A 22754-nucleotide genomic window follows, 5' to 3' on the forward strand; every position below is an offset into this window, starting at 1 on the left:
AGTCCCACATACACATCAAGTTGTCTCGCCCCACTGTGTCATTTTCCAGGTTGTCCCACCCCCGCCGTCCCTTCCCCCATGACCTAATTAAATCCAACTCATCCCTAAAAACTTAATTTAGGTGTCAACTCCTCCAAGAAGCCTTCCCAGATAGCCCTCTCCTCTCATTTCCTACCATAGGGTCCTCCATCATTAAATCTAATATCGCGTATTCTAAATAGCTATAGAGGTGTCTATTTCCCTGATGAAAGATCCTTGATGCCAGGGACCATGTCTCATTTGGTTTGACATGCCTATTGCTTGGCACAGAGTTGATCCTCAAAGATTCGATGAATTGAGGAGTGCGTGACAAATGGGTGTTGACTGTGGCGTTTCTGTGCTGGAACTCTCAAAATGAACAGAATCTTCCCCCACCTGTTACTCCCAATTACATGGGCCCAGGCCAGCTGTCCCTCGGCCACATCGTGCTGCCCAAGCAGAGAAGCTGCTTTACTAGTGTCGTGTTTTCATCTCAGCCCCTGCAAGGCAGGATATGGGAGGACCTCCCCTTTGACAGTTGTGTGACCCTAGCCCTTTAGCTTTCTAAGCTGCAGTTTGCCATCTCTAAACAGGCTTTATTATAGTATCCACTGAACAGAACTGCTATGAAAACTGAGTGAAATAAAATAAGGTGTGTGGTCAGAACTCAGTAAATGGACGGGGCAACTAAGCTGTAAAGCGACCGGTGCTGACGAGAAGTACGCAGGGAAGTGCCGCGGGGGTTCAGAGGCAAAAATGTCCTTGAAAACTGTTCCCTTAAGGGGCACATCCTCCCACCCTCTAAGTGTTCTTCGCATAATCGGTAACTCGGGGAAGCTCCTCTGTTGTGGGTTTACTGTGTTGTCACAAAAGGTTTCCATTTGCCTGCCAGTCTTACCCAATGTGAGCAGAATTGCAGCATGGAACAAGAAAAACGAACAAAAAAATGAGGGGGGTGGGAATTGTGCATTAGACCAGGGTTTTTCAAGACTTCAGTGAGGCTCCTGGAGAAACGAGGCGCTTCCCTCCTGCGGCCAAGTTGTAGTGGTGGGAGAGAAGGCCTAGTTCATCATCTTATGAAATGAAATTAGTTACAAACACATTCATTCCCAGCCCAAATCCAAAAGCCAATCCTCAGTTCAGCTTAGGAATTAGGAGGTGACAGTTTGGTGATTTGAGCCTACCTATGAAAAAGTCCAGGACGAGAGGCCAAGAGTGTGATTTCTGGCCCTGGCTTCCCCGTGGCCAGGCAGTCATGTCCATCTTCCCTCCCCAGCACTGCCTCGCTCACGGAAGTGCCGGCAAGAGAACAGGGGGAGCTGGCACCTTCTCTGCTTCTGCATCAGTCAACAAATATTCAATGGTCAGCTGGAGTGCCCAGTCCCGTGCTAGGTCCTTTGGGCAATCTTTGCAGATTTAAGAAGGAAGTATACTGAATAGCCAAGGAAACCATCAACAAAATGACAAGACGACCTATAGAATGGGAGAAAATATTTGCCAATCACATATCTGGTAAGGGATCCATATCAAAGATATATAAAGAACTCATACAAAAAAAAAAAAAACTCGTAAAACTCAATAGCAAAAAAACAGTCTGATTAAAAAACACAGGCAGAGGAACTGAACATTTTTCCAAAGAAGACATACAAGTCACCAACAGGTATATGAAAAGGCACTCAACATCACTCAGCACCAGAGAAATGCAAATCAGGACCATGATGGGCTATCGCCTCATACCTGTTATTAGGTTGGCTATCATCAAAAAGACAAGTAATTACAAGTGTTGATGAGGATATGGGAAAAAGGGAACCCTTGAGCACTGTGAGTGAAAATGTAAATTGGTGTAGCCACCGTGGAAAACAGTATGGAGGGTCCTCAAAAAATTAAAACTAGAATTACCACATGATCCAACGATGCCACTCCTGGGTATATGTCCAAGGGAAACGAAATCCCCATCTCAAATTGACATCTGCACCCCCATGTTCACTGCAGCATAATTTACAATAGCCAAGACATGGAAACAACCTAGTGTCCACTGACAGATGAATGGGTAAAGAAAATGTGGTGTGTGTATATACAAAGACACACACACACACACACACACAGTGGAATATTTTCAGCCATAGGAAAGGAGGAAGTCACGCCATTTGCAACAACATGGGCGGAACTGGAGGACATTATGCTAAGTGACATAAGCCAGATAGAGAAAGACAAATCCTATACGATCTCACTTATATGTGGGATCTAAAAAACCAAACTTAAAGAAGCAGAGAACAGATTGTCGGTAGCCAGAGGTAGAAGAAATGCGAGAAGGTGGGTCAAAGGTACAAACTCCAGTTACAGGATAAATATGTCCTGGGCATAATGTATATCAAAGTTACTACAGCTAATAGTATTTCATTGTACATGTGACAGTGGCCGACAAAGTAGAGCTTAGGTGAGGCGATAAGTGTTAACTACACTTCCCGTGTTGCTCTGGCGACAGGACCCGCCCTCTTACCTTCCAGCCTCGCTCCGCCCACGGCAGTAGCCACCGGTCACACGTGGCTGTTGGATACTTAAAATGGGGCTGGTCCGAACGGAGTTGTGGTGCGGGAAATACACACTGGATTTCAAAGACTTGGTCTGAAAACGAATCAAAAATACCCTGCTGATGTTCATACTGATTACACATAGAAATTGTATTTTAGATACATTTGGTTAAATGAAACATGTTATTATGATTGCCGCGATACTGTTCCTTTTCACTTTTTTTAACAGGGCTCCCAGAAAATTTTAAATTACATTTGTGACTCACATTATACGTCCACAGGACAGGAGTGCAGTCCTGTACTGACCTCATAGCTCGGGGCCAGCATGAAATCGACTGAGACAGGGAGAGGACCTAACACAGTGTCCGAAACAAAGGAAGCGCCAAGAGCTGTTGTTAATATTAGTAAGATCAGTGGTTTTCAAATTTTATAGTCAAGTTTGTTTTTCAAGCCACTTCTTAGAACGGATTTTTTAAAAGGAGTTCTGGGGGCACCTGGGTGGCTCAGTCAGTTAAGCGTCTGCCTTCGGCTCAGGTCATGATCCCAGGGTCCTGGGATCGAGTCCCACATCGGGCTCCCTGCTCAGCGGGGAGTCTGCTTGCCCCCACCTCACCCCACAGCTCATGTTCTCTTTCTCTCTCTCTCAAATTAATTAATTAATTAAAATATAATAAAATAAAATAATAAATAAATAAAATCTTAAAGGTGTTCTGATCAAAGCAGAGAGATCTTGAAGTCTCCCCAGGGACCCATTCGCCCTGGGCACGACCTCCACAGGTTGGAAACCTGTGAGGTTAAGTCATCCTGAAATGTCCTTGAAGCTCTGGCACCTTCAGAGAAGGTGAAGATACGAGACAAAAACCACGATGTCTGTCTGTCTAGGCCATACTTGAAAAATGATTATGAACCTCAAATGTTCTCACCAGAAGAAAGGATCGTAATCGCGCGGCATGACAGAGGCGTTAGCTAAGGCTCCAGTGGTCATCACAGTGCAATACAGACGTGCCCCAAATCAAATCAGCACCTGCACGCCTTAAACCTACACAATGTTATAGATCGATTATATCTTGACAAAAGCTAGTTAATCAATTACCCAAAACAAGATCATGGAAAAACACTGCCGTTTTGCTTGGGAGAATCAAAGTGGTCTGGTCTCAAGTCTAGCTAGACGCAGTTCAGGAATCGGGGTGTCATGAACATGAATGGGAGGAGAGGTGCACTGTGGGTCCCCGGATCGTTAGCTGCATATACCATACCCATGCGTCACAGCACAGCTCTACTTCTGCTCCTCCCAACTGCTGGCTGCCCATCCATCCACCACCTGGGCAAGGCTCTCGGAGCCCACCCTAGGCACCAGTATGGCTAGGCCCAGCTCCGGGGAAGGGCAACAAGTGACACTCAGCCCAGACACCACAATGACTCTGCTGTCCTGAAGGCAGCTCTGGGCTGTCAGCCCCAGCGTCTGCCAGCCAAGCCTCCCGGCTCTTCCAGCAGCCCTCGCCCCTGGCTCTGCTGTGTGTGTGTGTGGACGGGGACAGCAGCCAGCTCTCTGCCGGGCTCTCTAACAAGTTCCACGAGTCTGTTTGTTAAAGAAAAATTCCAGTGGGTCCATCCAACACATGGAACTCAAGTACAGAAATTATATTTATCCACCCCACTGCCAAGGAGATCACATGCCCCGTGAGTCACTCCAGATGTGCTCAAAAACAGAGTCTCTCTGTGGAAGCCCAGTCCCCCAATCCCGGAGAGAGTCGAATTAGCAGAGGTCCCAATTCCTGTCCCCCCCCCCTCCCCCGCAAGAGGCCGCCTCTGCCTCCACCCTTCTGGGGCGGGAGAGGGCATCTGTGCACTTCCGCCAAGGGAAGGGGGGTACGAACTATATCTTCGCACTGGGAGGACCAGTACTGGCATACCTGTAGCTCCCGGGGTCCCATTGGGTTTGGGGACAACGTTTCACCTTTTGGGAAGAAAAGATGTGCTGGAAGACACTGCTGCTTCTGCTATTGTGTTACGATGCCCAGGCTACTGTGTCCCACAGGTGGAGCAGGGGTAAGTTGCTTTCTATTTGTCTGTTTGATGTTCATTACTCTTTCTTAAATACAATTAGGAATTTGGGGGGCAAAGAGTAAGGTGGTAGAAGGAAATTAGAAGCCCTGTACTCCCCCCTTTTATTTCCTCTCTGCCAGTTGCTTTATGCTTCTTGACATGTTAGAAGGTGCTAGAAGCTGATGAGGGATGGGACACTGAAAATTATCAAAGCCGCGGAGGGTACTCGGTCGAGGTGAAGAACACAGAGGGCATGCCTTTCTGACATGCCAGAGCTAAGTCATCTTTGCTTCCAAGACCGTGAGCAGGCTCCCTTGAGCACCCCCTATCCCTAGCTGCCACCACCAGGCAGGGCATATGAAGAGCAGGTACCAGGACTGACGCTAGTATCATGGGACTGGGGGTGCTGGGGTGCAAAAGGCCTGTTACCTGGGGGACCCCGACCAGGGGCCCTGGGCACTGGCTGTCCACATGGAGGTCTCCATGCTGCTCTGAGCAGGGGTGGACACATCTTTCCAGCTGGAGAGAGCTCGCCCAGTGGCAGGAGAGGAAGAGTGACCCTTCAGCATTCACTCAGGTGTACGTCAGACAGCTACTTCCACCCGCCCTGCGGTCCACCTCGGAAAGGAGGGAGCCCGGCAAGGCTGTTCCCTCATGGCTGCCGTCCTCTCCCATGGGACCCCGTGGCATCTTTTCTCTATGCCCAGGAGTGGCTCCTGTTGGCAGACACTGGTGGCGTGTCCAGCCAATCAGAGTTGATCACCGTTGGGGACTGAGGGAGGAGTAGTGTGGACCACTCCATGCAGCAGAGCTCAACTCAGCCCTTTCCACTGCCTAAAGTCAACAGAAGTCTGTCTCCCCAGAAGCACTGGAAAAAGAAGGCAGGCTCACAGGTGTTTCTAGAGAGCCAAAAGAGGGCACAGACTGGCATGGCGGGAGGGGTGGCTGTGGGGCTGAGCCTCCAGGTTCTCAAGGAGAGTGCGGGGGAAGGAAGGAGCGGCCAGTGTGGACCAGAGCAAATGAATCTGACATGGGTGGGGAGCGAAAACCATTCCTTATTCATTATTTGGGTTTTATGCCCTCATTTTTAAGCCTGAGATCAATGATTTGCCAATTCTCTGAGCTGAGCTGTGAAATGATTGTTACCCAGAGGCAAATAATTAATGGAGCATTTTCCTTTTCTTCTGAGAACATCACACAACCCCCCTCCCTGCTCGTGATGTGCACAAACTTTGGAGGCAACATTTAGGAGAGCAAAAAGACCTTGGCATTACATTTTGGTCATTTAGCCCTGTGTGCTACTGGGGTCCTTCCCTAATTTGCTAATACCCACCCTTCCAATGCACAGGCTGTTAGAAAGCCGAATGAGATAATTGGATTTGTAACAAGGCTGTAAACACCATAGCCACGTCATGGGCAATCCTGCAGGAAACTCAAAGATTTAAGCTCTGCCTCTCATTGGCTGTGTGATGTCTGGCAAGGCTCTGAACCTCTCTGAGCTTCGGTTCACAAACGAGTCCCATATTAACAATAACAGAGCTTATCTTCACTGCGTGTGGTGAGGGTCATAATTCAAAATGTAAATAAAATGCTTTGTAAACGGTGAAGAAGCTTATCAAAGTGAATTATTACCTATCACTTAAACCAAAGAAAAAAGTTTCATGGAAGAAAGTTTGAGGTTCCCACTCAGCAGAAGGTTCTATAGCAACGTCCGAGAAGCCAATGCCCTGTCCACCCCCTTCCTGGGGAAGGTCGGGCCCCTAAATAATAATAACAAATCTGTCTGGAGACAGGAAGCCAACACAGCTGGAACAGAGGCTATGGTGAGGCGGCTTTGTTAAGTGCTAGATTAGCGGTTCCCGGCAGAGTCAACCAGTGATAGAGTCCCTCCAACCATCATCAAAAGTCTTCCACGTAGTTGATTTTTTTTTTCATTTTTAACATTTTTTCCTAATTATAAAAGGAATACTCAGTCGCCATTTTTTAAAGATGGAATGGGAGTCACACCCAAATAAAAAACAATTTTTCCAAATGTACTTAACTGTTCCTTTCGTCTTCATCCTTACCCCAACCCCGCCCCCAGCGCCAGGCCTCATTTAGAAGAATTCCCTGTAGGAACAGCCTGAGGGCGACCTCTCCCAGCAGGGTCCTCCCCCTCTGCCCACGAAGCCCCCCTCCACGCCCCCTTCACCCCGCCTTTATCGCCCCTCCCCCACCAGCACCCTGGCCTCCACCCTCCCCCGTCCCCTGCCCCCAAGTGGAAATGTAGAAATAAACCCAAAAGGAACACACCCTGCTGTCAGGACGGCCTTTTTCCTACCATTCTCGGGGCCTCTCCCTAGAAGCGCTCTCTAGGATTCCGCCCTGGGAGGCAGCTTTCCACACCAGCCCAGCCGGATCCCCGCTCCAGCCGCAGGGACTTCACAGAGACCCGATGACTCACCTGTGGTTAGCGGGGCCAGCCGGAAGCCGGACACACCTGGCCCAAGCCCCCAGGTCCTGCTGTCCTGCTGGACCACTTGGGGGGCTGAGGGGAACTAACCAGCCTTTAAAAAAAGAGAAAAAAGAAAAAAAAGAAATGTATGTATTACATACTAGAACTGTTTTTATTAAGTACATGTAAATTATTCTTTTTAAAAGCAAGTTAATAGGGAAGGATGGCCCTTCAGTTATAAATTCAGACATAAATTCAGGTGGAATTTATGTCATTTTCAGGAGTCCCTTTCAGAGTTGTGTGTGTTTTCAGGCATGAAGGGAAGGGCCTGTGATCAGTGTTCAGTAAGTACTGGCTAACAGGACTGAGCACAGCCCCGTGGCCCCAGTGAGTCCCCGGGGCAGGTGCCCTTCTGACCATCCACAGGTGAGGAAACTAGAAGATGGGCAAGCAGTCGAGAAGCCCCAGATCACTCAGCTGGAAGACTAGAGCTGGAGGTTGTCACCCACCCCACTTCTGCGGCATCAGAGCCTGGCTGTCCTCCCTCATCCCCTCCCCACCCCTTGGGTGCTCCCTGCTCCCTGGCCCTAGGCTCCCTGGGGTGGGGATGGGGGGCAGTCTGACCCTTTCAGAACCACTCCCAGAGGACCCCAACCCACGGGGCCAAGATCCTGGCTCCCTCAGAATGTCACTGCGTTCCTGAAGGGTTGGCCCGGGAGCAGAAAAGTAAATGACATCAGTAAGATCTCACAAAAGATCTTTCATAAATGAGAGTTTTCCCTTTCCACACCCATCACCATTTCCATTGAGTTGCTTCAACTGTATTGTTAAAAATATCGTAGTTTGGCTCAATATGGTGTGCAGTTTGAATCCTTTCCAACAAGCTCTTTGGTACAAATGCTGTGTAGTTATGTGGGAACCATGGTTAGCCTTAATACCATTCTGTTCTATTAAACATATTTGGAAGATTGCAGGGAGGAAGAATTTTATCCCAGATTACAAAAAGTCAACGAGAAGGTCAGGCTGCAAAGACAGGCTCTTCCATTTAAGGAGACTTATGTCTGTATGTATGGACAAGAAAGCTTGGACAGGCTAAGGTGTGGGGGAGACAGGTGGCAGCTTTGACTGAGATCACTAAAAGTAGCTTCTCCCAGGCAGGAAGACAGGCTCCTCAGAGAATAAGGGAGGGGGCGGTAGAGACAGGAGATCACATCTACATTTTGATAATTAGCCAGCACCTGGAACTAAAAATAAGTTCTAGAATCATCCTGTTAGGAAGAGAAGAATTTAGGGGCAGCTGGGTGGTTCATTCTGTTAAGCATCTGACTCATGATTTCGGCTTAGGTCTTGATCTCAGGGTAGTGAGTTCAAGCCCCGCCTTGGGCTCCACACTGGGCGTGGAGCCTATTAAAAAAAAAAGGGAGGGGAGAAAAGGATTTAGTAAAGCACTCTGTTTGAAAAGAATGGGGTTTAGTGACAAGGGTAGTTAATGTGTTTCTATGAGATCATCTACTCCTAGTTGAGAGCAGAATACTGTGCACTGGGAATACAGCATCAAACAGAACAGACAGGACCCCATGCCCTCCGGAAGCTGACATCCTAGTGAGGGAAACAGACATAAACACATATATAAGTAAGACATCTGGTTCGTTTGCTGACAATAAATTAGGGACACAGTATAAGGGATTATACTTTTAAATACAGAAATCAGGGAAGCTGTCCCTAAAGAGGTGACTAAAGGCCTGAAGGAAACATGGGAGTAAGCCATGCAATCCCTGGAGAAAGTATTCCAGGCAGAGGAAGCAGAAGTGCAAAGGCCCTGTGGCAGAAGCATACCTCGTGTGCTTACGGAGCAGTGAAGGGGCCTGTGGCTGGGGTGGCAGGAGCCAGGGGAGAATTACAGGCTCAGGGAGGCAGGAAGAAGGCAAATCATGTAGCATCTGGTAGCCATTTGATGATCTTTGGCATTTACTCTGAGTGATAGGGAAAGCTACTGAGGGTTCTGGACAAAGGAGGGACAGCATCTGACCTGTTTTCACAAAAGCACTTTAGTCGTATTAAGAATAGAATGATGCGGCTCCTGGGTGGCTCCGTCAGTTAAGCATCCGACTCTTGATTTTGGCTCAGGTCATGATCTGAGGGTCGTGAGTTCAAGACCCACACTGGGCTCTGGGCTCAGCAGGGAGTCTGCTTGAGATTCTCTCTCCCTCTCCCTCTGCTCGCACATGCTCTCTCTCTCTCCCCCCCCCCAAATAAATGAATAAATTAAAAGAAAAAAAAGAATAGAACGAGGGTGGGAGCCAAGATTGGAAGCTAAGACAACTTTAGGGGAGGCGCTCAAGCCTTGAACCGGGAGTCTAGCGGAGATGTTGCAAGCAGTAGACGGATTCCAGATATATTCTGAAGGTGGAGCCGGCAAGCTTGCTGGTTGGTTGGGTGTGTGATGTGAAAGAGGAAAATCAATGATGTCTCCAAGGTCTCTGGCCTGAGCAACTGAGAGAGATGCGGAAGACTATAGCCAGCAGGGTGGGTGTGTTGGGGAGCAGTGTTTGTATGTGTGCAGTATGTGTGTTTGTGTGGTATGTGTGGTGTATGTGCATACGTGTGCATGTGTGTGTGGTGGGGGTGTATGGTGTGTGCGTGTGTGTGTGCACGCTTTGGGGTTGGGACTGAGTCTGGGGTCAGGAGAGGCATCTATTACAAATGGGCAGGGAGAGGCCTGCAGGTGGCCGGGTGGCCGGCCGTCTGGCCTGGAGTGCGAAGCTGAAAGTCAGACAGAAGCAGCGTTCCTGCTGGTGTGAAAGATCCAGTAGTGAGGGGGAAATGAAAGACGCAGGAGAGAACAGAGGCCAGGTGGGAAGGTTGGGTGCCATCTTCCTGGGCGACGTCACTCGTGCGCAGGGAGAAGTCGGCTCCAGGGGGGCGCGTGGGCACAGTGACAGAGAAGTCAGAGTTTAAGGACAGGATGCAGGCAGCCGCTTTAAGGAAAGAGTAGAAGGTGTGAGACCAAGCAGGAGGAACCAGGAAATCCGGGTTGCGGTCGCGCAGCGTGGAAAGGCTCCTGTGTGCGGGATGACCGTGAACTCAGAATGAGAACATGTAACAGGGTTGTGTTTTGTTCCGGCCACATTCGGGTGCACAGGTGCAGTGGTGGACAGGTGACAGGATGGGCTGTGACTTGGCCAAGTGATTGCAGAGGAATAAAGAGGGAGCAAGGGAGCTGAGGGTCTATGTAGGAGAGTGACCATGGGGCTGCAGTAATGTGACCTTGCATATCATAGGGTTATAAACCAAAGTTAGAGAATTTTTAAGATTATGTGCGGTAAGGGGCACCTGGATGGCTCAGTCAGTTAAGCGACCGACTTGATTTCGGCTCAGGTCATGTCTCGGGGTCGTGGGATTGAGCCCTGTGTCGGGCTCTGCTCTGGGCATGGAGTCTGCTTCAAATTCTCTCTCCCTCTCCCTCCACCCCTCCCCCTGCTCACGTGCACTCTCTCTCTTAAAAAAAAAATTACGTGTGGTTCATTTCAGAATATGTTTTATACCAAATGCATTCATTCATAATTAACTACACTATCTTTCCTGAGCCCAGTCTTCGGGCCGGTACACCTCGGAAAAGATAGCATTGTTCTCCCTATCAGTGAGATAGGGCTTGGGAGCCTGCGAGGTCTGGATTTAATCTCAGTCCTACGGCAAACAAATTGAGGGGCCTAGGGCAAGTTTCTTAACCTCCACGTTTCTTCATCTCTGAATTGGCGTGTTAGTGCCCACCCCCCAAGGCGCACGTGGAAAGCACGGCGCACACTGACCAGCACACAGTGGGCTCACGCGTGGTGACGGTATCTGAACTTCACATTCTAACAACTTTGGTGTGCGGTCTATATGCGTCTCTCAGCAGAAGATACGGACAGGGGGCACCTGGGTGGCTCAGTTGTTAAGCGTCTGCCTTTGGCTCAGGTCATGATCCCAGGGTCCTGAGATCGAGGCCCGCATCGGGCTCCCTCCTCGGCGGGAAGCCTGCTTCTCCCTCTTCCACTCCCCCTGCTTGTGTTCCCTCTCTCACTGCCTCTCTCTCTATCAAATAAATAAATAAAATCTTAAAAAAAAAAGAAGAAGAAGAGGAGGAGGAGGAAGAAGAAGAAGAAGAAGAAGAAGATGCGGACAGAACACGCCCCAACACAGGACTCTCGAATCTCTGGATCCGGATCTGGTTCCCGGACAGGATCAGTGCATGTCCATGACCTTTAGCAAGTGAATCCTTTGTTCTCTGCTGATCTGTCCAATGTACCATAAACCCTCAATTTCCCCCCACAAGGCTCATATGTCCAGGGAGTTGGGGAGGAGGGGAGAAGCTCACGGTCTCCCTGCCCTGAGACTAGCTGTGCAGCAGATGTTCGTGCTGGGAGACATGGAAGCCTCTAGGGTCCCCTGGTCACCCTAAGTGGTCCTCGTGGACACATTCACATCCTGAAGAAAAATAGCTGGGGAGCAGGCTGGCTGCAGAATGTTGGAGTGGAGAAGAAGAAAACAAACTGGCCCAGTTTTACATCAAGCAAAAGGCACATGAAGTCAGTATCTTGACACACCTGTCCCCATAGCCTTCTTGCCTGGGGCTCCATGCTCAGATGGCACCATAAGGAGGACGTGGGGCCCTTCTGCCCGTCTCTGGCCTCCCACACTGTTCCCCTCTGTCCCCTCTCTCAGGGAAGGTGCCGACACTAATGGCCATCCAGTGGGGAGCCCTCATATCTCCCCATCAGCCTGGTGGAGGCTGTGCTGCCCCAAGTGGTTTACTCATCACCCACAGTGAGCGGGAAGCCAAACTTATAATAACCTCCATACAGGTAGGCGACGAGCTGGCAGGACAGGAGAAACCCCAACAAAGCCTCAAGAGTCTCCATGGGTGTTTTGGTTTTGTGAGGCTTTTTGAAGATCCCTGGCTCATCTTTATTGTTTTTAAGATTTTTTAAAAGATTTTATTTACTTATTTATTTATTTGGCAAAGAGAGAGAGCACAAGCAGGAGGAGCAGCGGAAGGAGAGGGAGAAGCAGACTCCCTGCTGAGCAGAGAGCCCAACATGGGGCTCAATCCCTGGGCCCTGAGATCATGACCTGAGCTGAAGGCAGATGCTTAACCCACTGAGCCAGCCAGGCGCCTCCCAAAATCCCTTGCTCATCTTTAAACTCATCCCCACATATACACCGAGCCTTCCCTTGAAGCCCAGCGTTATGCAGACATCGAGGTCAAGCAGGGGAAGCATAAACTTCCTCCCTCGCTCCCAGGGGCTGGCCATCCTGACAAGCACTTTGGGGTGACAGACGGCAAGACGTGAAATGTGGGGACAGGATGCAGAAGGCATAAGGAGCTAGAGAAAGGACACTGGTGGGCAGCGGGGTTGCGGGAAAGGCTTCCTGGGGAAGCAAGGCTGTGTGTCTAACCCCGCGGGAGCAAGTCTAGTTTAAAGCTTTGCACATACAGCCTCTGGGAGCTGGTCAGCTCTCACGTGGGCCATTTGCCTTCTGGCAGAGTCCAGCCTTCACTGTTGTAGACCAGAACATCGGGAGTGACTGTATATTTAACCTTTTACCCAAATGTTTTGCCAGGGACCAGACATAGCTTATTTCTCGCCCCCACTCCCACCTCTAGCAACTCCTTGAAGGTGAATCTATCCTCTGTAGGCCTCACTTCGTTTCCAGAGAGTCAGACCTGGGCCTCTCATATGTCTGGCTCCGGCCGGCTGCGTTTCCACACCCAGGGCAGTAGGAAAGCACCTGCCTGACACACGGTCCAAGCAGCTGTGGCAATGGGCAGGGCTCTGGCAGAAGGTGGTGGAAGCATGTGGCACAGGAGAACAAGAAGGGAAGGGTCCATCTTTCAGATTTCTGTGCCCCCCCCCACACACACTTTCTGGGGCAATGATCGGTCTCCTGTCTAGAGGCTGAAGCTATTTCTGATCTTCCCCAATTGTGTCATCACTTTAAAAAGAATCAGAATAAGGACTTAGAAACAATAGTTTCTTCATTATTAAGCTGAGCTTTGAATCTGGAAGCATTTTCTTCCCCATTCTTTGAGAATTCAGGGTCCACTTGGGGTGTGTGTGTTAAAGGAGCGTTGGCGTTCACCAGGAGACAGTTAAGCCGTAAAGAACTTCCTGGAAGGCAGCCATCCCAAGTCTGAGATGACAGGAAGCTGAAAGGGCTCCATGCCCAGGGCATTCATCCTCTCCTATCCCCTTCACCTGCTGGGGTATGAATTTTTTTTAAGGGAACAACACCTGTAATTTCACAATAAGAATGGAATCCCAGGACAAGAATTAAAGAAGTTGCTCTCAGATCCTATCCTGAGAATGGGATTTCATCCACCCTTTCATGGTAAGAAGAAAAGAAGGGTGCGCAGAAAGAGGCAGGTCACATCTCGGTCTAGAACCGGGTCAGCCTGGCTTACCAGGCTCTGCTGGGGGCACAGAAACACGAAACCATATTTATCCTAGCCCGGGAGGAACCTGTGGTATAGATAATGAGTTACAGAGTAAACAGTAGGAGAGCAATACAACATCCAACCAGCTTTTTCCGCGAAGTAGGAGATGCCTACCAGTGAGCTTTTCCCAAAATGTCCTTTACACTGAAGATGTTTCATTTGTATCACTTCCGATAGAAAACCTTCCAAAACGCTTATGCAGTGCCCTGCCTTCTTTAACCAGAGGACACTGGACATCACTAGACTCCTGACGGTTCCAAGGGCACCATTATCAAGAGCTGTCGTGTATGGTTATACAATTTGTGGGTCGCACAAATTCAGGGGGCGCGACTTTGCCTCCAAGTCTCTTGGACTTTTACAGTTAGTTGCCCAGGCTTCTAGCACATCACAATCAAGTGTCTTGAAGAAGATGCATCTTTTTTTTTTTTAAATCAGCGGACAGCGGCGTGACCAGTCACGCCTGCACAGTGCCCTGGTACAAGGTGGCGCTGTGGGGTGAACAGGGCTGTCTGCTCCCACCCAACACGATCCTGGAGAACTGCAATTTGTCGTGATTATTCCCATACTCTGCAATAGTCGGTCTTCTTCTTCACCTGTCCTCTGTCGGTTCCTAATTCGGCTACCCCCCTACCTCTAGCAGCTCATCCATCTTCCTCCAGCTACAACTTCTAAATGCAGTCACCAAGGAGTAACATTGACAAGTCATTGACTTCATACCCAATGCATCTCTAAGTCAGCCAGCCCTTGGGGGAAGCCCTGAGCTTGGCTGCCCGCACTCTTGGGGCCAGGCATCAGGGTCTGTGGCAGCTCCTTTCCTGTACTTTGTCACCTGTATTCAGATTCTTGGCCGCTATATCTCAGATGGTCGGGGACAAGCCAGAAGTCCGATCCTCTGATTAAAAGGGTTGTCAATAAATATAAACCAGACCGTCCTATTGACAAAGGGAGCAGTATTATTAGAGAACTCATCTGTTGAATTTGGGAGGGTGGGGAGGGTTGTCGATTTGCTCATGTCTGTTTTATTTTGTTTTACATAAATTCCCTAGGGTATACATACCCCTAGACATATGTATTTTTCAAAACTTTCTGGGATGATTCTGGTGAGCAGCCAGGTTTGAAATCGTTGGTCTGAAATAGTAACATCTGACATGCCTGGGAGTGCTCAGGAACACACCAGAGTCGTCTGTCAGCTCTCCCCGCTTCATGGCCACCACCACCTGGACTCAGTCACACTCCGGACTGGCTGGCCGGCCTCCAGGCCATGTGCACAGTGCAGCCCCTCAAGCTAACTCTGGTTTTTTGCAGCCGTGCTCTTTCCTGCTGCCCATCGGCCAAAGCGATCCTCATCAATGCCCTTGAACCCTGTCCTGCAGAGCTCCCTGGAGGAAGTCGAACTGCTCTATGAGGTAGGCAGAAGGGAAAGTGGTCAATTCAAGTCATGCAAAAGGCGCTGCACCTTCTCTCTGTTTTTTGGAAAAGGGACCTAAGCTCCGGAGGGACTGGTCTAGACTACATTGTGGGTTCATCGCATCCTGCCCGTCCCAGAGTCAGGTCTTCCTCGTATCTCCTCTCCTTTACCACACGCCAGGACAGGGAATGATGGCATCAGGAGTTCAGTTGAGGCAAAATCAGAGATTTCCGTTGGGCCCCGAGGAGCCACCACGAGCACCCAAGCAGCAGAGTAGGGCAACATTCCCAAGCAGAGGCTCTGAGGCAGGGCTGGTCAGGAGTGTTCAGGCAATGCCACGCCAGGTGTCTGAGCAGAGGCATGTCTCCAGGAACTGCATGCTGGGATAGCTCCATTTCTGATGGGCTGGGGCCACCTCGAAGCTCTCTTCCTCTGCCTTACTCTCCTGGGCCACTAAGACCCCATTCGTTCTCCAAACTGCAGGTAAATTCCCCAAGGCTGCTTGGACTGGTTCCATGATAAAATTCCACATTCAAGATCTGAGCTGTCATTCGGTTCTGCCCCCATCCGCTGTGTGACCTCATGTCAGCCGCCATGGCTCTTTGGGCCTGAATCTCCTCCATTGTTAAAGGAGGAACTACGATGATCTCCAAAATTCCCCTCCTGCCTTGACATCCTCTCACATCTTCCATGTACCAGAACTGTCTGGCTGAAACACAGCCTACTGCAGCCAAGCCGTTGAGCTGGGGGAAGGGGAAGAGATTTCCAATCCTGCCACGGGGAACAAACTTTGCCAAGTCTTGAACTTGGGAGTCACATGAACAGATCTGTTCTCGAAAGATAGCAGACAGTAGCATGGGGGATGGATTAGAGCCAGGAGGAGTCAGAGACAGAGAGGAAAGTTAGAACTCTGAGTGCGAGAGGTATTTTTGAGGTTCCTGGAAGAGCTCTACTTTTTAAGAACAGGTGAGAAACAAGGACAAATCTCTGTATCCCACTTAATTCCTAGCACAATTTTCTGCATTCTTCGAATTCAGCTTCTGATTTTAAATTACCCAAAATAGTCAGTTTGTGCTCTAGAAGATCTTTGCTGGGTGGAAGGGAGGAAGGGAAGCAGGGACTAGCGCGTGGGTCCAGGCCTCTAGTCACAATAAGCAGTCCTTGAAATAGTGGCTTTGTACCAGGCACCGTATTAGATGCTGTCCTCATTTGTCTTACTTACTTCTCACAATATCCCAGTGAAGTACTGTTGTCACTAATCGTCTCACAGAGGAGGGAATGAGGCTTAGAGAAGTTAAGTAACTCATCCAGGGTTACACAGCTAGTGGGAAATCGAAACTGGAGACGCAGCAGCCTCCCTAAATGCACGTACGTGAGAATGAACACACTGATGTCCTCAACGATGCCCGAATGCTTCATGTCTTTCCACGTCCCATGTCTCTCTCCAGTTCCTGCTGGCTGAACTTGACATCAGCCCTGACCTGCAGATCTCCATCAAGGACGAGGAGCTCGCCTCCTTGAGGAAGGCCTCTGACTTCCGCATCATCTGCAATGACGTGATCCCCAAGCGCATCCCGGACATCCGCCGGCTGAGCGCCAGCCTCTCCAGCCACCCTGGCATCCTCAAGAAAGAGGACTTCGAAAGGACAGCGCTGACCCTGGCCTACACGGCCTACCGCACAGCCCTGTCCCAAGGGCATCAGAAGGACATCTGGGCCCAGTCCTTCCGTAGCCTCTTCCAGGCCCTGCGGCATGACCTGATGCGGTCCTCAGGCCCCAGAGTGACTCCCTGAGAGACTGGCGCACAGCAGGGACCAGCACACACAGTAACCTGAATACTCTTCATTCTCTACTCCGTTTACAGAGCCCAGCGACAAAGCACATGCCACCAGCTCAGAGTAGCAGAGGTAAAATAAATGATGCCATGTTCTTTGCCCCTGGTAGATTCCTCACAAGCCCATCTGATTCAGGTCATGGTGTGACCTGGGCTGGAAGAAGGGGCTAGGGTGGGAATTCGAGAAGCCTCCAAAGGCCAAATGATTGGCCTGGTGATATGTAGGAGTCTCAGCCACGCTTCAACACCAAGCAACTGCCACAAACACCCGAGCGTGAGCACAGGGCTAGAGGAGACGACGCAGAGGTTTGGGCATGGTGGGAAGATGGGGGACAGACATCACGCTGTGAGGTTGATCGAACATCTTCCCGAAGGTTCTATAGTAAGAGATTTAAAAACAAAAAACAAAACAAAACAAAAAAAAACCCAACCAACCTAGAGCTATAGCCAAATAAATACATTGTTGGTCAAAGATATACTTCTCAACTTTTCCAAAAGTCACCAAGAAGAATCAGTTAGAAAATCAGTAATTTTATAACCTATATGTCTTGATTCTTCTTCTCTGGAAGCTGATCTAATACGGAGGAGAAACATGAAGGGGGTCCACAGAAAGCCTGCAAACAGTCCTGCTTGGTCTTCTGAACAGAGAAAGCAAGCTAATGCGGAGAGGGTCACCCTCATCACACTAATGAAGAGGTGGCACCAATGGCCATGTCTATCCAAATGCTGAAAATCATTCAGCATCATCAGAAAATGAGGTGCTCCAAGTAAAAGTGATTTTCGGATGACAGGATTTCCCCTTTCAAATGCCAGAACTTTCCTTTGAGCAATATTGACCTGGCACCTTTTTAAACTCTACATACGAAACACCTTAAGCTTTTATTCAGTATCTTTGAAACATCCTGATGAAGGAGCTGGATTAAAATAACCTCTAAGATTGCTCTAACTCTGAAATTTCCATGCCCATCGAGCTAAGTGTGAGCTATTACAGGGAGGAGAGCAGGACCTACGGGGTCTGCTGGACTGTTTGCCCCAATCCTGGAAGGCCCAAGGCTTTGCTAATTCTGTGTGTGCTGTGAGCTCTTCAGCTGCCTTCTTCACTGTGAGGCTGTAAGATGCACTCTTCTTTCTTGCCAACATAACCCACCCTTCGCAATGTGTTCTTTTTTAGCTGCTATCACCTGCTATCACACAAGACGGCTAGGCTTGTTATAATTCTATGTTAAATTCTATGTTAAATATGAGTTAATAGATGAAGATCTCCACTAGCAGAAAAGCACTGGGCTCTTGAACAGACTCCCCACCAGCTCAGAGATCTTTCTACCTCTCCTAGATTGACGGCTGGGTTTTGGAGGCTAACGTTGCAAGAGGTCTAACCTTTGAATGAGTGAGACCTTATCAGGCTAAATTTGATTCTGAAATGGGTATTTAACTGTTGTCATTTGATGATGTCTGAAGCTGCTCTGCATTTCTTAAAAACTTTGAATAAATGATTGCTGAGCAGCACAAGCTGTATGATCAGCTTGGAGAAATAGCAGGATGGAGGAAGAAGGTGGTCATCATCAGAGAAGAATACAGCTTGGCATCCTCATGTTCTTGGATTCAGAAGATTAATAGCTGTCGGTCTCTCTGGTTCTCATTCCCTGGTTATACTTCTCCCTACCTTCCTCAAATGCAGTCTCTGATACTTGCTTTTTGTTCAGTTTTTCCCTTTTTAATATTACGTGTTCTCTATGACATGGTCACTAAGCTGGTCTCTTTATTTTAGTTGGTGTCTCTTCTGCTCTATCTTTGGGCCCAATTTTGATTATCTTTGTATCCACTTCTTAGAGACCTCTCCCAGTGCTTTTTGGCTGACATTTGCTCACTCGAGCTCTGCCTGCCTGCACTCTGACGCTCACTGTCTTTCTGCCCCCTTTGGGTATCACTGTCTGACTCAAACAAAGGTCAATGTACAGGGTCAGGATTTCCCAAAAGGCAGATGAGCCTCATGGTCTGCCTTCACTATTTGTACTTTCCCTGAATGAGGGGTGGGGAGGAGGTGAGACAGGCCTCAACCCTTCGACATTGTGCAATAGCCCAACCTCAGTGTCTCACATCCCACCCCAGGGCTCCGCCCCCATCGGGAAGGATCTGAGCGCTTTCTTCCAGTCAGTGGGTGGGAAGACCACCCTGTAGGCCCTGCCTTCCATGTTATGATATACCTGGCTGCTCTGAGGGGTAGGAGATCCATGAATGGGAGGATGGTTCCCAGGACCAGTGGTAATTCACTCACCCTGCTGCAAAAAACTGAAGGCATTTGCGTAGTCATCAATCGGGGCCCATATTTATGCGGCAGTCCATGACTGGAAAAAAAAAAAGAGAAACAAGAAGGGCATGACTTTTTTAAAGACAAATGAAAATTCCATTTTTACTAACTAGATGACATTATTAATGACTGTTTTAGGCTGACTACAAATTGACTGTTGACCCACAAGAACAGTTTATATTAATAACTTCATTTACATGCAAAATCAAATATAACACTCACCACCACCATCCCAAGACCCAACCCTTGCTCAATGAACAGTAAAGTAGTAGACTGGACAGAAACAGACTGTCCCATCTTGACTCATGAATACCGCTCTGTAACACCATGATCACAACTGGGTCACATTTTGTCATATGTACACAGAGACAGAATAATCTAGGGTGTAGTGTCTGTCATGGAAATTTGCCTGTAACCTATGGAACTTATGGAAATTTGCCTGTAACTTATGGAATTTGCCTGTAACTAATTCTGCCATCTCTATACTGCTGGAGACTTTTAGGATCTAAAAATTCTGGAACCGTCTTCTAGAGTTGGCACCTTCATGGCTTCCTCTGGTGTCACTCAAGAGACATCGAAAAACATCTATGTGCTGAAATTTCCAATCCTCTGTCATCTCACCTTGAATCGAAAAGAGAACCACCTCACTGATAAATCAGTCAGAAGATATTTCCACAGGTGAACTGGTCCAAAATCAAGCGTCTGTCAAATGTCTTTACGTGGCGCCCCTTAGCTTCCTAACTCATTTTAACGTCTTACATTTTTTTAAATTGTGGTAAAAAAAACCGCAACGTGAAATTCACCATCTGAATGTCTAAGTGCACAGTATAATAGTGTCAGCTCCATGCACACTGTGGTATGACAGATCTCCAGAACTTTTCATCTTGCAAAAAAATGATACCTCTGGAACAACTCCCCTCCCCCCCTCCCCCACAGTGCCTGGCAACTGCCTTTCTACTTTCTGTTACTAAGAGTTTGACTACTTTAGATACCTCATCTAAGTGAAACCTGCCTTCTATTTCTCAAGTCTAGTATTCCGGAAAATGTTTTCTTCATCTAAAAAATGGATAGAGTCCTGAAGAAGAACTACTGGTCTTAACTGTGTCGCTCACCCTACCTAATTTTATTTAACAATTATTCACTTAACAGTGTAATAAAAACGTCATGATCGAGTTTACTAGGCTCCGTGGAATCTTTGTTATGTCAGATTATCTCACCAAGGAATTTGAAGTGGTCTAGGGGTTGAACGGGGGATGTTGATTTCTGCAGCTGTTTAATTATTTTCCACCCTCTTTAATATCTGCCACCCAAAATATCCCACCTGTGGTCTTGTTCATTGTGAGTTTCAAAATCAGCACAAGAATGAGGCACAAATGTAGTAAATATGGTAGCCAGTCTTTCACATACATTTAAAGAGACGGGTCATCATAGCCCATCCTGCAATGGCAAGACAGCCTCGAAGGGAACCTCGACTGTCCATTATTGCACCTGCCTTAGAAGTCAGGAAGAACTGGTTTTCTGGAGTCGCTTCTCCAGTCTCTTTACGTTTAGCCTGGGGATCATTTCCAACTGCAGACCTTGCATTCTTGCATTCTGTGAATTCAAGAAAAACACAACACGGGTAACCTTATCCACATGTCCCTTCTGAGAAAAGAGGCTAACAGCTTCTCCCGATCTCTAAGCAGCAGAAATTGCAGAGTGCAGCAGCTGCTAAGGCCCTGACCCTGAACTTGTCAACTTCTTCCCTGCCCTCCCACCTCCTTCCTCCTTGCATACTGGCCAAAGGAAGCTCCCTGCTTCTTTTTTGGTAAAGAGCCCCAGAGAGGAGCATTTGAGCACCTACTCCAGTCAAGAAAGACCACTGACATCTGGACTCCAACGGCCTTTGCAATGAGACCGGCATCTAGACTTTTCTAGAGAGGTAGCTACCCTTCCCATTCTCTCTAAGAAAGGTCTGGGGTCTTTCTTATAGGCTGACACCCTCTGCTGAACCCAGGTGCTTCGGTATTCACTCAGACGCTGAAGTAAACGATCTTTGTCATCAGGGAAGTCCGAAGGGCTTGCTATGGTACACTCCGGAGGCAAATTTCTCCAGAACCATTAAACCCATCTTCCTATGGACTAGGTTCGCGAGTGCTCTCCCAGGAAAAGCTCCGCTTAAGTGGGATTATGTTTCCGATGATAATCATCACTCCAGCCCCTAGGATGTTTGAGAAACAAAAATAAACTTTGCAAGTTGCCTAGGTTCTGCGGACTCGGCGGCCCCTGCTGGGACCAATCCTGGACTGCCTCTGGAAGAGAGACTGCCTCAATCTCTCCGCCCTCCTGATTGGCTTTGAGGCAGGGGCGGGGCCACTGCGGGGTCCGGCTCCCCATAGGTGAAGCAAAGTTAAGGTGGGCCTCCGGCAAGATTTTTGTCCGGTGACAAGCAGGGAAAGTGTTGGGGATTTTTTTTTTCTGCTTTGGAGGCCCAGGTTCAAGACAAATTAAAGTGGGAAACCAATTGGAAGGAAAGAAATTTGAACCGAGTTCAGGTGCCAGGTCCTAGGAGAGAAGACCAGCCCTGTTTGAAGTCTGCATCCGCCGCTGACCAACTTGGGGGCCTGGGTTAAGGGAAGGGGGTACAGCAAGCACAGGTGGGAGAGAAACCGGTACTGCCCCGAACAGGCCATCAGAGAGAGCAAAAATGATGGAGGGCACTAGCCCGTGCGCTGGGTATTTTTAATTGGTGAAAGCCTTTACATGATTTCTTCGAGCCTCACCACCAGCAGCAGAGCGGTGCCTTTGATTGATTAGGGGGGGACTTTCTGCAGAGCCCCACAATGAAGTTTCTCTACTTCTAATCAAGCGAAGGGGGAGCCCACTATGCTTCCAATCAGCCTCCTCTCCTGGTCCCTTGCTGCTGGGCGTAAAACGATGCTCACCAATCCCACCTAAACCAGGAGGCAAGGAGCCCAGGCTTTTGTGCACACAGGAGCTGTCACTGGCCTCCTTTTCTGCCCCCAAGACAAGAGAGGACTCTTGGAAGCCGAGAAGGGTTGCAGAAGTCTTTCTGGACTGAGCCGAGCGTGGTGAGGAGTGAAGGCCCCTGGCGGCCGGCGGGAGGCGGGAGGGGGGCGCCGAGGGCCACCATGGGCCTGCTCAAGGGCCTCCTCCGGGCAAGAAACCTGCTGCTAGTCATCTTCGTGCCTCTCCTGCTGCTGCCGCTGCCCGTGCTCCACCCCAGCAGCGTGAGTACCGCTCGTCCCTTCCTGTCCCTGCGGGCCGGCCAGGCCGGCCGTCGGGCGCGAGGGCAGGGAGGGCAGGGGGGCCGAGGGATGGGGTGCAGGGCAGCTCCTCCACAGGCTTTGCTCCCGGGCTCAAGACATGGACAGATCTTTCTGGGGGAGGCTCCAATGCTTTCTTTCCCCACACTGCCGCTTTCGTCCCTCCGCCCCTCTCCCGGGGCCCCCGACCGGGTGGCCCCCCAGCCAGGGGTGAGGTTGGCGGGGCGGCTGAACCAGCTGAGGGGTGCTACACCGGCCTCGGGCCGCCGGAACGGCGCGGGGGCCACGCGCTGTGCCCCTGAGCAGAAGGACACGCTGCTGGGCTGGGCTTAACTGGGTCACCATGTGACCAGCTCTCTGTGAGGGAGCTGGAGAGCAGGGAGGCCTCCCAGTAAGGACAAGGGGGGGGAGTGCGGCGGGGGGGGGGGGGG

General features: G+C 49.4%; 1 protein-coding gene and 1 long non-coding RNA gene across 2 annotated transcripts; one reads left to right on the forward strand and one right to left on the reverse strand.

Annotated features, from left to right (window-relative positions):
• Positions 1–380: 380 nt before the first annotated feature.
• Positions 381–19094, reverse strand: LOC103678268. The gene is made up of 4 exons (XR_572637.2): positions 19025–19094; positions 7039–7141; positions 2519–2643; positions 381–1491 (listed from the first exon to the last, which is right to left on the reverse strand). It is a non-coding gene; the product is annotated as an uncharacterized LOC103678268 (long non-coding RNA).
• FAM180A (family with sequence similarity 180 member A) lies at positions 4223–20230 on the forward strand. The gene is made up of 3 exons (XM_008707605.2): positions 4223–4598; positions 14813–14913; positions 16364–20230. The coding sequence occupies exons 1-3, from the start codon at positions 4523–4525 to the stop codon at positions 16706–16708; spliced, it is 522 nt and encodes a 173-aa protein (XP_008705827.1). The 5' UTR covers positions 4223–4522; the 3' UTR covers positions 16709–20230.
• Positions 20231–22754: the final 2524 nt, after the last annotated feature.

This window comes from Ursus maritimus, unplaced genomic scaffold, assembly GCF_017311325.1.
Source record: "Ursus maritimus isolate PB19 unplaced genomic scaffold, ASM1731132v1 scaffold_3, whole genome shotgun sequence".
NCBI classification, from domain to species: domain Eukaryota; kingdom Metazoa; phylum Chordata; class Mammalia; order Carnivora; family Ursidae; genus Ursus; species Ursus maritimus.